We start from the raw sequence: 13,603 nt of genomic DNA, 5'->3' as shown, positions 1-13,603 counted from the left end.
CACCGACCCGGAAGTGCCCAAACTAATGACGCATAGTATTTTCATATCGCCACAAGGTGTCAGTAAGAGTCTACAATCAAATGGGCATAACATTGCCGGCCCACAGGGCATTTCCTGTGGGACGGGATTCGTTCCCAGGGATTCGAATAAAGAACCAACTATTTTTCTTTACTATAGTGGCCTCGTTAACGGGAACCGGTTCTCAAAAAGGGATTCAAGTCCATGGAATCGGTTCTTTTTTTATCGAACAACCGGGAGAACCGGTTTCGAACATCATCCCTATCAGTCGCCTCCCACAATCCCACAAAACATTAGTACGAGCCTTTTATTCAGGACACAGCGATAGGGTTGGGTATCGTTTGGATTTGGACGATTCGGAGAGGCAGGGTCATAAACGTACTATGAATTTCTCACAGGGCTATTTTCAAATAGGGATGTGCGGTCAGGGTCGGCAAGTGAGACCGAGCCTCATTCGACATAATGAAAAATGTTCATAAACGCATGATAAAACCATAAAATAAATATTAATAGGTGTCCGTTAAACTGCTATACAAAACCCAAAACCAGTGAAGTTGGCACGTTGTGTAAATCGTAAATAAAAACAGAATACAATGATTTGCAAATCCTTTTCAACTTATATTCAATTGAATAGACTGCAAAGACAAGATTTTATAATGTTTGAACAGAGAAACTTATTTTTTTTTTGCAAATAATCATTAACTTAGAATTTAATGTCAGCAAAACATTGCAAAAAAGTTGGCACAGGGGCATTTTTACCACTGTGTTACATGGCCTTTCCTTTTAACAACACTCAGTAAACGTTTGGGAACTGAGGAGACCAATTTTTTAAGCTTTTCAGGTGGAATTCTTTCCCATTCTTGCTTGATGTACAGCTTAAGTTGTTCAACAGTCCGGGGTCTCCGTTGTCGTATTTTAGGCTTCATAATGCGCCACACATTTTCAACGGGAGACAAGTCTGAACTACAGGCGGGCCAGACTAGGACCCGCACTCTTTTACTACGAAGCCACGTTGTTGTAACACGTGCAGAATGTGGCTTGGCATCGCTTAATGGCCATACTTTATTCCCTGTTCACAATGATGGATCACTATTTACCAGAACTGGCTGCTCCCAGGAGCAAACAATTTGGAAAAACATGTTATTTCATAGTACAGTAGATGCTACACGTTCTCTATTTTGCTCGTTAGAGAGACTTAGCGCCTGATTTACTAAAGATTTGTGTGTACTAAAACACGTGCAAACCTGATTGCACACGCAAAGCTGATCTACTAAACATTTGCAAAGAGCATTGCGCATACTTGCCAACCTTGAGACCTCCGATTTCGGGAGGTGGGGGGCGTGGTTAAGATATATATACATATAAGAAATACTTGACTTTCAGTGAATTCTAGCTATATATATATATATATATATATATATATATAGCTACTAGTTACAGTATATATATATATATATAGCTACTAGTTACAGTATATATATATATATATATATATATATATATATATATATATATATATATATATATGTATGTGTGGGAAAAAAATCACAAGACTATTTCATCTCTACAGGCCTGTTTCATGAGGGGGGGTTCCCTCAATCATCAGGAGATTTTAATGGGAGCATTCACATACCATGGTTTATATAGGGCACAGAGTGGGTGGGTACAGGCTGGCGTAGGGGCGTGGTGATTGGCTCATGTGTTACCTAGGAGGTGTTTCCGTCTGTGGCGGCATGCTGTTACAATTTCGCTGCGCTTGTTGAGGGATGACAGGTCTGGACGGTAAATAATAAACAGTTTCTCTTTCAAGCATAGGTTGCATCTTTTATTACCACTATTGTAAGGTGTGCTGGATGCAAGAATTTGCCATGTTATTGAATATTCAACATTATTGTCTTTGAGGTCCCAAATGTGTTTGCTGAGTTCTGTGGTATTCCGCAGGTTTTGGTTCCTGAAAGAAGCCTTGTGATTGTTCCATCTGGTTTTGAACTCTCCCTCGGTTAATCCTACATACAACATCTGGTACAACCCCCCATACAGCAAAAACGTCTCAACTAACATTGGACACAAATTCCTCAATCTGATTGACAAACACTTTCCCAAAGACAACATCCTAAGAAAAGTATTCAACAAGAACAACATTAAATTGAGCTACAGCTGTATGAACAATATACGACAAATTATCTCAAACCACAACAAAACAATTGCAAATGAGCCGTCGGCCCCCGGACAGAGCGACTCCAAAACCAACAAAGGCTGCAACTGCCGAAAGAAACCTGATTGCCCTCTCAACGGGGGGTGCTTACAAACATCAGTTGTCTACCAATCTAAGGTAACACGCAAGGACATTAACACATCCGACACATATGTAGGATTAACCGAGGGAGAGTTTAAAACCAGATGGAACAATCACAAGGCTTCTTTCAGGAACCAAAACCTGCGGAATACCACAGAACTCAGCAAACACATTTGGGACCTCAAAGACAATAATGTTGAATATTCAATAACATGGCAAATTCTTGCATCCAGCACACCTTACAATAGTGGTAATAAAAGATGCAACCTATGCTTGAAAGAGAAACTGTTTATTATTTACCGTCCAGACCTGTCATCCCTCAACAAGCGCAGCGAAATTGTAACAGCATGCCGCCACAGACGGAAACACCTCCTAGGTAACACATGAGCCAATCACCACGCCCCTACGCCAGCCTGTACCCACCCACTCTGTGCCCTATATAAACCATGGTATGTGAATGCTCCCATTAAAATCTCCTGATGATTGAGGGAACCCCCTCATGAAACAGGCCTGTAGAGATGAAATAGTCTTGTGATTTTTTTCCCACACATACATATATATATATATATATATATATATATATATATATATATATATATATATATATATATATATATATATATATATATATATATAAATAAAATAAATACTTGAATTTCAGTGTTCATTTATTTACACATATACACACACATAACACTCATCTACTCATTGTTTAGTTAAGGGTTGAATTGTCCATCCTTGTTCTATTTTCTGTCACTATTTCAGAACACACACATTATACAAATATACATTATAAAAACAAATAAGAAAACAGGAACTCTAATTTGGGAGTCTGAATTAGGATCAGAAGTTCCTATACAAACATTGCGCACTCACGTCGCCATTTTGTATTGATTACTGCAGCTGTGCACTGGATTCATTCACAAATACAAACTACAACTCACAAACACTTTAGAGTTAGGCTCCACCATCAGAATGTGTACTTAAACTTATAAAGATCACATGGATATTATTCAGTGAGTTGATTCACCAAAACTAACCTGTTATACAGGAGGAAAAAGCACACAGGACGTTTCAATTGTTCACAGACTGGTTGCGCTCATCAGAATGACAAGACACTTCCGGTCTGCAGGTGATCGCATTCAATTGGGAAGAAACGCCCTACTGCCCCCTACTGACCAATGTGAATACTGATAAATGTGTAATGACAGCTCCAAAAACGAATTCAAACCACAAAATAAAATAAATAAATCAACACAAAAATGTGACACATTATGGGTGGGTCACATATGCATGTACAGTAGATGGCAGTATTGTCCTGTTTAAAAGTGTCACAACATTGCCGTTTACGGCAGACGAACTGCTTTACGGTAGACGCTGTTGTTGTGTGTTGTCAACACGTCACTCAGGTCCGCATGGAGCTGGAGGGGGCGTGGCCTCCAGCTCCGCCTGAATTTCGGGAGTTTTTCGGGAGAAAATTTGTCCCGGGAGGTTTTCGGGAGAGGCGCTGAATTTCGGGAGTCTCCCAGAAAATCCGGGAGGGTTGGCAAGTATGGCATTGCGTCTCTTAAGTGGGCCGAATAAGGCGTGCATTTTGCATCTGTGTCTTCATTAATATGCAAATTATATGCTGATCATCAAAATGCCCACAGTAATGGGAGAAAATGCAAATATAATCGTTTAGCACGCTCAATGTGATTTATCAATGTGACACAAAAATAAATAAAAAAAAATAAAAAAAATTAAAATTAAAAAAAAAAAAAGTGATTTATTATGTTTTTTTAGTATGCATTTTTTGCATAGTGAGCAGAGTAAATGCTGCCTCTCTCCCATACACATTCAGCAGTAAATAAAAAATGTTTGTCAACATAGGCACCGCACGACTGCTTCTAACATGCTCATAAAAAGGGGTGGATGTCTCCTGCTTGTTAGAAAACATAGCGAAACGGCCAGGCCCGGCCCTAACCAATCTGGCGCCCTAGGCAAGATTTTAGGTGGCGCCCCCCCACATCGGCAGTGAAGTGTATATACTCACAAGAACCCGAATAGCTTTGTCTTTGACCTTTTTTTTTTACTTACAACTATACCTAATATATAAAGGGGTGGAAAAGTGACGATTACCTGCAGGGCAAACATTAGCTAACCAGAAGGCAATAACAATGTAAACAAAAAACACCTGCTTAAAAGATCTAATACAAACATTTATATGCACGTACAACACTTAGAACTTTTAGCATATCAGTATGTGGAATTAAATGATGGAATGGATTAAGTAAAGAAGTAAAAAATTGTACTGATATGATCCAGTTTAAGAGGTTGTTCAAAATAATAGTGCTTACAGAGTACAAAGAAGAAGAATTATGAGAAATACTTTCAACCTTATTGAAAATAAGATATTCTTCATCTCAGTATGTTAATAATGACTGAATTAATTAATTAATTACATTTTACAAAACTGTTGTATACTAATTCATAGATGTTATTTTATTATATAAAAAGGTCAGTAAATGATTCTATATATTTGTAAACGCTTTGAAATGGGAAAGGGGTAGGATTAAATAAGCTTTGCTTCTTCCTACTCCTTTTCGTGCATGATGTAAAATGAAATGATATGAAATTGTGTGATGTATTATGATGTAAGTGTGTTCATGTTCCAAATAAACTAAAGAAAGAAAGAAATGTCCCTGAGGAATGTAAGGTGGGAGTACTGTAATTACCTAACGTTACATTATTATTTTCCATAACAATTTAGCCCCCTCCACAATATTAACCCGACGTTAAAACAGAACTAGCTATGTATTGATTAGCAATTGCCGAATCATGTAACATTAGCTTAATGCTAAAAAGCCAGGTTACTATCACATTCTGTAACAGACAAATAATTTCATGTAGGCTAACGTTACCTACCTGCTACCTCTGTCTTTTCTCGTTTCTCCTCCTCTTCTTTTCTCTTTTTTCTTCCCTGGGCACCTGACAGTTTTGGCATCTTGTGTTGATTTTTTGATGTGGTGACGTCCAAAAAGAGTCATGATACGGGAAGGGAGGGGGCGCACCGTGCGGGGGGAGGAGGGGGGGGGGGGGGGGTAATGTTGTAACAAATAATATTTCTATTAAATAGGCTTTACTTTGCATTTTAATTAACGTGGGATTATTTTTTGTATTTAGAAATAATAGTACCAACTTATTTTTTAAAATTTTTTTTCTCCAACATTTGTGGCACTGGCGTGGCGCCCCCTGATGGACGGCGCCCTTAGCATTTGCCTATGCGGCCTATGCCACGGGCCGGCCCTGGAAACGGCCATGATAACGTGAATGTCCAAGAAATGATCGTCCGTCTCCGTGGTGAAAGCCCCAAATGCACGCAAAGTCCTCATTTAAATAAGGCGGTCTGCACCACTTTTCAATTGTACATGCAGCGTTAGTAGATCACACACAACGCGTCCAGTAATAGGACACGCTGTTTTACAGATTGCTCATGTTGTTCACCTCGTGGTATTTGGATCTAAGGCCCCGTTTATAAAGGTTATCCAGGGTAAATCCCACCTAACCTTATCCTTGTCCACACACACACAATGGTCGTTTAAGCCATCATAAATTAATCAAAACTTTATTAGACACGTAAACAATGTGATAAAGAACATTTTACATCAATCAATCTCAATTATGGACAGAATTTCTAGGCGCAGTCAGGGCGTTGAGGGGATCTGGTTTGGTGGCTACAGGATTAGGTCTCTGCTTTTTGCAGATGATGTGGTCCTGATGGCTTCATCTGGCCAGGATCTTCAGCTCTCACTGGATCGGTTCGCAGCCGAGTGTGAAGCGACTGGGATGAGAATCAGCACCTCCAAGTCCGAGTCCATGGTTCTCGCCCGGAAAAGGGTGGAGTGCCATCTCCGGGTTGGGGAGGAGATCTTGCCCCAAGTGGAGGAGTTCAAGTACCTCGGAGTCTTGTTCACGAGTGAGGGAAGAGTGGATCGTGAGATCGACAGGCGGATCGGTGCGGCGTCTTCAGTAATGCGGACGCTGTATCGATCCGTTGTGGTGAAGAAGGAGCTGAGCCGGAAGGCAAAGCTCTCAATTTACCGGTCGATCTACGTTCCCATCCTCACCTATGGTCATGAGCTTTGGGTTATGACCGAAAGGACAAGATCACGGGTACAAGCGGCCCAAATGAGTTTCCTCCGCCGGGTGGCGGGGCTCTCCCTTAGAGATAGGGTGAGAAGCTCTGCCATCCGGGAGGAGCTCAAAGTAAAGCCGCTGCTCCTCCACATGGAGAGGAGCCAGATGAGGTGGTTCGGGCATCTGGTCAGGATGCCACCCGAACGCTTCCCTAGGGAGGTGTTTGGGGCACGTCCGACCGGTAGGAGGCCGCGGGGAAGACCCAGGACACGTTGGGAAGACTATGTCTACCGGCTGGCCTGGGAACGCCTCGGGGTCCCACAGGAAGAGCTGGACGAAGTGGCTGGGGAGAGGGAAGTCTGGGCTTCCCTGCTTAGGCTGCTGCCCCCGCGACCCGACCTCGGATAAGCGGAAGAAGATGGATGGATGGATGGAATCTCGGGATCTACATATCTGGTCAGGACACTCCTCACTCTTTTGTCTTCACCTTCATTGCCCATTCGATTTTGGTGACTTTATATACTCTGGACCTAGACGTTGAGTCCACGACATACATGGCGGACAATAACTGATACAGTCTGCTTTGCCGGTCCAAATGCATTCGATGTTTTCCGTAGTCTTCTCTCGACGGCCAGGTAATACAAAGCACACGCTACGTTGTCTCCCCTTCGACAAATGGACGGAGTTTTTCGTTAAGTAGAATCACAGCTGGACCTGGACATTCCAAAGTTCTCTTGCCGTCTGAGAAGTGTTGTATCCCAAATAGCTGCAATCGCACGTTTCCTTCTCTTAATGTATGCATGTGTGATTTCCACAAGCGTCTGTACATGTAGAAGAAGGAGAAACCACGGGCATGTCTGGATGACTCGCCTCCATCTTTCCAGTGGTTAGCTTCAGTTGTTCTGAAGCTGGCTGGGGTGCGTTGTTTCTGACATCACTTCCTGTGTGGTGTGCGGTCTTTCTGACTTCACTTCCTCTTCGAACTCAGTTTGTAAACGATCGATGAGTCCATACATAGCTAAGAGCCGGAGATTCAAGAAATACACGGCGCACTTACCCGTGTAAAAAATTATCCAAGGAGGGTTACCTTAAACCACGGGTGCTCATTACGTCGATCGCGATCTACCGGTCGATCTCGGAGGGTGTGTCAGTCGATCACCAGCCAGGCATTAAAAAAATAGTCCTAAAAATGAGCGATCATTAATCTTCACTATGACGTCACTTTCGTCACTTGATTGACATTCACGGCACCCGAGGGTCTTCTGAGATGACGCTGGCTGCTGCCAGCTCATTAAAATTACCGACTGGAAGGCGAGAAACACTTTATTTCAACAGACTCTGGCGCCGTACCTGTCGTCAAAACTCCAAAGACCGACTGCACAGTTGCACAATAAAAGCTCTGCTTCATCCTGCCTGCGCTACCAAAATAAGAGTCTCAGAAAGCTGGCGTGCACAAGCTAGCAAGCTACGGAGTTTGCCCACTATGTATTTCTTGTAAAGTGTATACAAAGGAGTACGGAAGCTGGACAAATAAGATGCCAAAAACCAACCACTTTCATGTGGTATTGGACAGAAAGGAGGACTTTTTTTCTCCTCCATTCGAAAATGCGGACGTTATCATCACCACTGTCTGATTCCAATCAATGCAAGTCATCAGAATCAGGTAATACACCAACTTATATTCTTGTCTTCATGAAAGAAAGGAATCTATATGTGTTAAACATGCATGTATTATCTTTAACCACCTTTAAGTTGTTAACAATATTAACTATATGTGTTAAACATGCTTGTTTTATCTTTAACCACCTTTAAGTTGTTAACAATATTAACTATATGTGTTAAACATGCTTGTTTTATCTTTAACCACCTTTAAGTTGTTAACAATATTAACTATTTGTGTTAAACATGATTGTATTATTTTTAACCACCTTTAACTTGTTAACAATATTAACTATATGTGTTAAACATGCTTGCATTATCTTTAAACACCTTTAACTTGTTAACAATATTAACTATATGTATTAAACATACTTGTATTATCATTAAACACCTTTAATGTATTAACAATATTAACTATATGTGTTAAACATGCTTGCATTATCATTAAACACCTTTTGTCACGTTCAAACACTGAGGACATCTATTAAACAAGACAAAAGGCAAGGAATCAAACAGAGACAGAATTCAATTTGGACTCAATATTGAGGAGAGACATGGCCACTGCACTCTCTGTGCAGTCCTGCACCACGCTCTGACGAAGAAGGTTTCCGTCACCTCCTTTATTCAGATGTTCAATGTTCACGCACCAACACATGTCACAGCAGGAATGGGGAGTATGTAAAACAGTCATTGTTTTCGGTCGCTTTGAAGTCCAAGAAGAGGATTTCTCGGGCTTGGGCTCTTCCTGGATCCAGCTGGGGCAGGTGTTGGAGGACAATGGATAACCCCTCCCGTCTCCTGACCACAGCAACTTCAAGAGGGCAGCGGGTCGTAAATAGCGTTGACCTCGGTTACCAAATAGTTGGAAGAGAGTTTGTGAAATACTTCAGAGAGAGTTCGTTTAACACTTCAAAGAGAGTTCCTCTGGAAGTTGAGCAGATCCTGCCATCTGTCCGTGTTGAAATCACAGTGGCGTTTCACGAGCCTTCTTCCTCTTGTTAGGCCTCGAAAGACAGCATTCATAATACAACGTTTCTTTTGTGATAACTTACAAACAATTATTCCAACACCTTTAACTTGTTAACAAAAACATATATTTCATAAATAAGTAAATATAAATTATATACAGGTAAAAGCCAGTAAATTAGAATATTTTGAAAAACTTGATTTATTTCAGTAATTGCATTCAAAAGGTGTAACTTGTACATTATATTTATTCATTGCACACAGACTGATGCATTCAAATGTTTATTTCATTTAATTTTGATGATTTGAAGTGGCAACAAATGAAAATCCAAAATTCCGTGTGTCACAAAATTAGAATATTACTTAAGGCTAATACAAAAAAGGGATTTTTAGAAATGTTGGCCAACTGAAAAGTATGAAAATGAACAATATGAGCATGTACAATACTCAATACTTGGTTGGAGCTCCTTTTGCCTCAATTACTGCGTTAATGCGGCGTGGCATGGAGTCGATGAGTTTCTGGCACTGCTCAGGTGTTATGAGAGCCCAGGTTGCTCTGATAGTGGCCTTCAACTCTTCTGCGTTTTTGGGTCTGGCATTCTGCATCTTCCTTTTCACAATACCCCACAGATTTTCTATGGGGCTAAGGTCAGGGGAGTTGGCGGGCCAATTTACAACAGAAATACCATGGTCCGTAAACCAGGCACGGGTAGATTTTGCGCTGTGTGCAGGCGCCAAGTCCTGTTGGAACTTGAAATCTCCATCTCCATAGAGCAGGTCAGCAGCAGGAAGCATGAAGTGCTCTAAAACTTGCTGGTAGACGGCTGCGTTGACCCTGGATCTCAGGAAACAGAGTGGACCGACACCAGCAGATGACATGGCACCCCAAACCATCACCCAACCATGCAAATTTTGCATTTCCTTTGGAAATCGAGGTCCCAGAGTCTGGAGGAAGACAGGAGAGGCACAGGATCCACGTTGCCTGAAGTCTAGTGTAAAGTTTCCACCATCAGTGATGGTTTGGGGTGCCATGTCATCTGCTGGTGTCGGTCCACTCTGTTTCCTGAGATCCAGGGTCAACGCAGCCGTCTACCAGCAAGTTTTAGAGCACTTCATGCTTCCTGCTGCTGACCTGCTCTATGGAGATGGAGATTTCAAGTTCCAACAGGACTTGGCGCCTGCACACAGCGCAAAATCTACCCGTGCCTGGTTTACGGACCATGGTATTTCTGTTCTAAATTGGCCCGCCAACTCCCCTGACCTTAGCCCCATAGAAAATCTGTGGGGTATTGTGAAAAGGAAGATGCAGAATGCCAGACCCCAAAACGCAGAAGAGTTGAAGGCCACTATGAGAGCAACCTGGGCTCTCATAACACCTGAGCAGTGCCAGAAACTCATCGACTCCATGCCACGCCGCATTAACGCAGTAATTGAGGCAAAAGGAGCTCCAACCAAGTATTGAGTATTGTACATGCTCATATTTTTCATTTTCATACTTTTCAGTTGGCCAACATTTCTAAAAATCCCTTTTTTGTATTAGCCTTAAGTAATATTCTAATTTTGTGACACACGGAATTTTGGATTTTCATTTGTTGCCACTTCAAATCATCAAAATTAAATGAAATAAACATTTGAATGCATCAGTCTGTGTGCAATGAATAAATATAATGTACAAGTTACACCTTTTGAATGCAATTACTGAAATAAATCAAGTTTTTCAAAATATTCTAATTTACCGGCTTTTACCTGTATATGAATGAGGTAGATCCCCACGACTTGATCAATTGAAAAGTAGCTCGCCTGCAGAAAAAGTGTGAGCACCCCTGCCTTAAACAATGTTTTAGTGTGGCTGAAACGGGGCTTAGGCTAAATAATTATTTGTTTAAGGGGTTATCCGGCTTAGTGTACACATAGCCTTAGTAAATCAGGCCCTTAATCTTGTGCACACAAGCTTAGTTGATCAACTTTGTGTGCAGTATTGAGTTTGAACGTGTTTTAATACACACATACCTTTAGTAGATCAGGTCCTTTGTAGTTTAACAACTGTCGTCCACAATAAGAGTGAAACCATCTTAGCCTGATTCTGCCTCCTTTTGTAGAAGAAGTACTTTGTACCCTGCGCCAGACTCTCAGGCGAGAGCTGTTTTACTTCAATTTGCGACCATGAACTGCTGCTCAGATGAGAGGCGAAACATTTTCTGAGACAATCTGAGCAGATTGATTCAATGCTCTTAGATAACAATGACCTGGATGAATGAGAATATTTGCATATAAGCCAAACTGAATCCTGTCTGACTTTCTAATAATACAACTCTTTCATTGGAACGTATTCAATTGTAACAATAAGGTCTTTTTTTTCCTGGAAATTGAATTGTGTGTTTGTTCTGAACAAGGTATCTGAGAGACTCACAACAATTGTGTCCCAGGGGTGTCAAGTGGCCAGCAAGGACAGAACAGTATTATGACAGAATGCTATGCTTTCAAAAAAAACAAAAAAAAACGACTGCTTGTCTTTCACAGATGCTGGTGGCCCCCTCTGAACCATGCATGGTGAAACAATATTGTGTGTGTCCAATATTGTGAAATATATAGAAAACATAATTGCTGCTTAAATACTACATCATTAATATTAACCAACAATGTAACTATTTAGATCCAGCTGAAATATTGTATTTTTAATGTCGGCTGTCTCTGTATGATGTCATTCTCTCACTAATAAAACATTAATCTGGTCTCTATTGCGTGAAGAAAACCTGCTTTGCATGACCACAAACACAGCGATTGCTTGTGGGTAGATCAACTGTAAACACCAACTGGTTTTGCTTCGCTTCAGTTTAAGTTTTCAAAAATGTGCTGAACTTGAATTCATTTAAGGATGTAAGAGTCATTTTTCTTCTTTACGGCTGTTTTTTATTTTTTCTGTAATGTTAAATATCATTTAAATATAATTGATATTAGTGGTTAGGGGGATTAATAGTCCTCAGTCCTTTTGCTTTTTTCCATACTTGTATGCGGGTTTGTGATTACAGTAAACAATAAAAAAAGGAAGCGAAAGGACAGGAATAAGAGAAACCAAAAGACAAATTTGCGGTCATATACCTCAGGCCCGGCCCTAACCAATCTGGCGCCCTAGGCAAGATTTTAGGTGGCGCCCCCCCACATCGGCAGTGAAGTGTATATACTCACAAGAAACCGAATAGCTTTGTCTTTGACCTTTTTTTTTTACTTACAACTATATCTAATATGTAAAGGGGTGGAAAAGTGACTATTACCTGCAGGGCAAACATTAGCTAACCAGAAGGCAATAACAATGTAAACAAAAAACACCTGCTTAAAAGATCTAATACAAATGTCCCTAAGGAATGTAAGGTGGGAGTACTGTAATTACCTAACGTTACATTATTATTTTCCATAACAATTTAGCCCCCTCCACAATATTAACCCGACGTTAAAACAGATTATAGATTAGCAATTGCCGAATCATGTAACATTATCTTACTGCTAAAAAGCCAGGTTACTATCACATTCTGTAACAGACAAATCATTTCATGTAGGCTAACGTTACCTACCTGCTACCTCTGTCTTTTCTCGTTTCTCCTCCTCTTCTTTTCTCTTTTTTCTTCCTTGGGCACCTGACAGTTTTGGCCGTTTTGACATCTTGTGTTGATTTTTTGATGTGGTGACGTCCAAAAAGAGTCATGATACGGGAAGGGAGGGGGCGCACCGTGCGGGGGGAGGAGGGGTGGGGGGGCGTAATGTTGTAACAAATAATATTTCTATTAAATAGGCTTTACTTTGCATTTTAATTAACGTGGGATTATTTTTTGTATTTAGAAATAATAGTACCAACTTTTATTTTATTTATTTTTTCTCCAACATTTGTGGCACTGGCGTGGCGCCCCCTGGTGGACGGCGCCCTTAGCATTTGCCTATACGGCCTATGCCACGGGCCGGCCCTGATATACCTACTAAAAATAAAAAATGCAGTAACTGAAAACCTTCATGTTTTTCTTGCCAACCGGTTGTGTTCTGTAAGATGAACGTATTATTGTAGCTTTCTGTTTTACCTAATAAAACCTGAAATTATATTAATTAACCCAAGTTCTTTTTTTGTTTTGTTTGGAATGTTTGTTGAATGAATGTTGCTTCGGGGAAAATGTTATTCAACCATGCGACATTATGTTCAAAATAATATCCTCTCTCGTTTTTCTATAATGACAAAGAAAACCTCTGCTGTGAATAGATTTTATATTTATAGTTTTTTGTCAATCTGATAACATTAATTCTGCCTGAAATATACATATTATCAAATATTATTACAGGGGACCTGTGATGACTTGAATCTACATTTAAAACCCTTCTTTGTAGTATGAATAAAATGTGTTGGATACGCTTCGGTATATTTCTTGAAGACAAACATTTTAGCAATTTTTTTTGGACAGGGTTAAAAATAAACGTCATTTATATACATACACATACATGTATGTATATATCTATATATACGTGTATATATATATCTCTATATATACGTGTATAAATGTGTAT

At 40.4% G+C, this 13,603-nt stretch overlaps 1 protein-coding gene across 1 annotated transcript in view; it reads left to right on the top strand.

The window, feature by feature from the left end:
- LOC133594598 (cell adhesion molecule CEACAM1-like) overlaps nt 1-11,735 on the top strand; it is a 37,012-nt gene extending 25,277 nt beyond the window's left edge. The window contains exon 6 of the mRNA XM_061947423.1: nt 11,579-11,735. Within this exon, the coding sequence (XP_061803407.1) occupies nt 11,579-11,598 (20 nt within the window). The 3' untranslated portion in view covers nt 11,599-11,735. The remainder of the gene's footprint in view (nt 1-11,578) is intronic.
- The last annotated feature ends 1,868 nt before the right edge of the window (nt 11,736-13,603 follow it).

The sequence above is a fragment of the Nerophis lumbriciformis genome, linkage group LG04 (genome assembly GCF_033978685.3).
Source record: "Nerophis lumbriciformis linkage group LG04, RoL_Nlum_v2.1, whole genome shotgun sequence".
Lineage (NCBI taxonomy): Eukaryota > Metazoa > Chordata > Actinopteri > Syngnathiformes > Syngnathidae > Nerophis > Nerophis lumbriciformis.
Note: the sequence above shows the minus strand (reverse complement) of the source record. Positions and strands in the feature narration are given on the sequence as shown.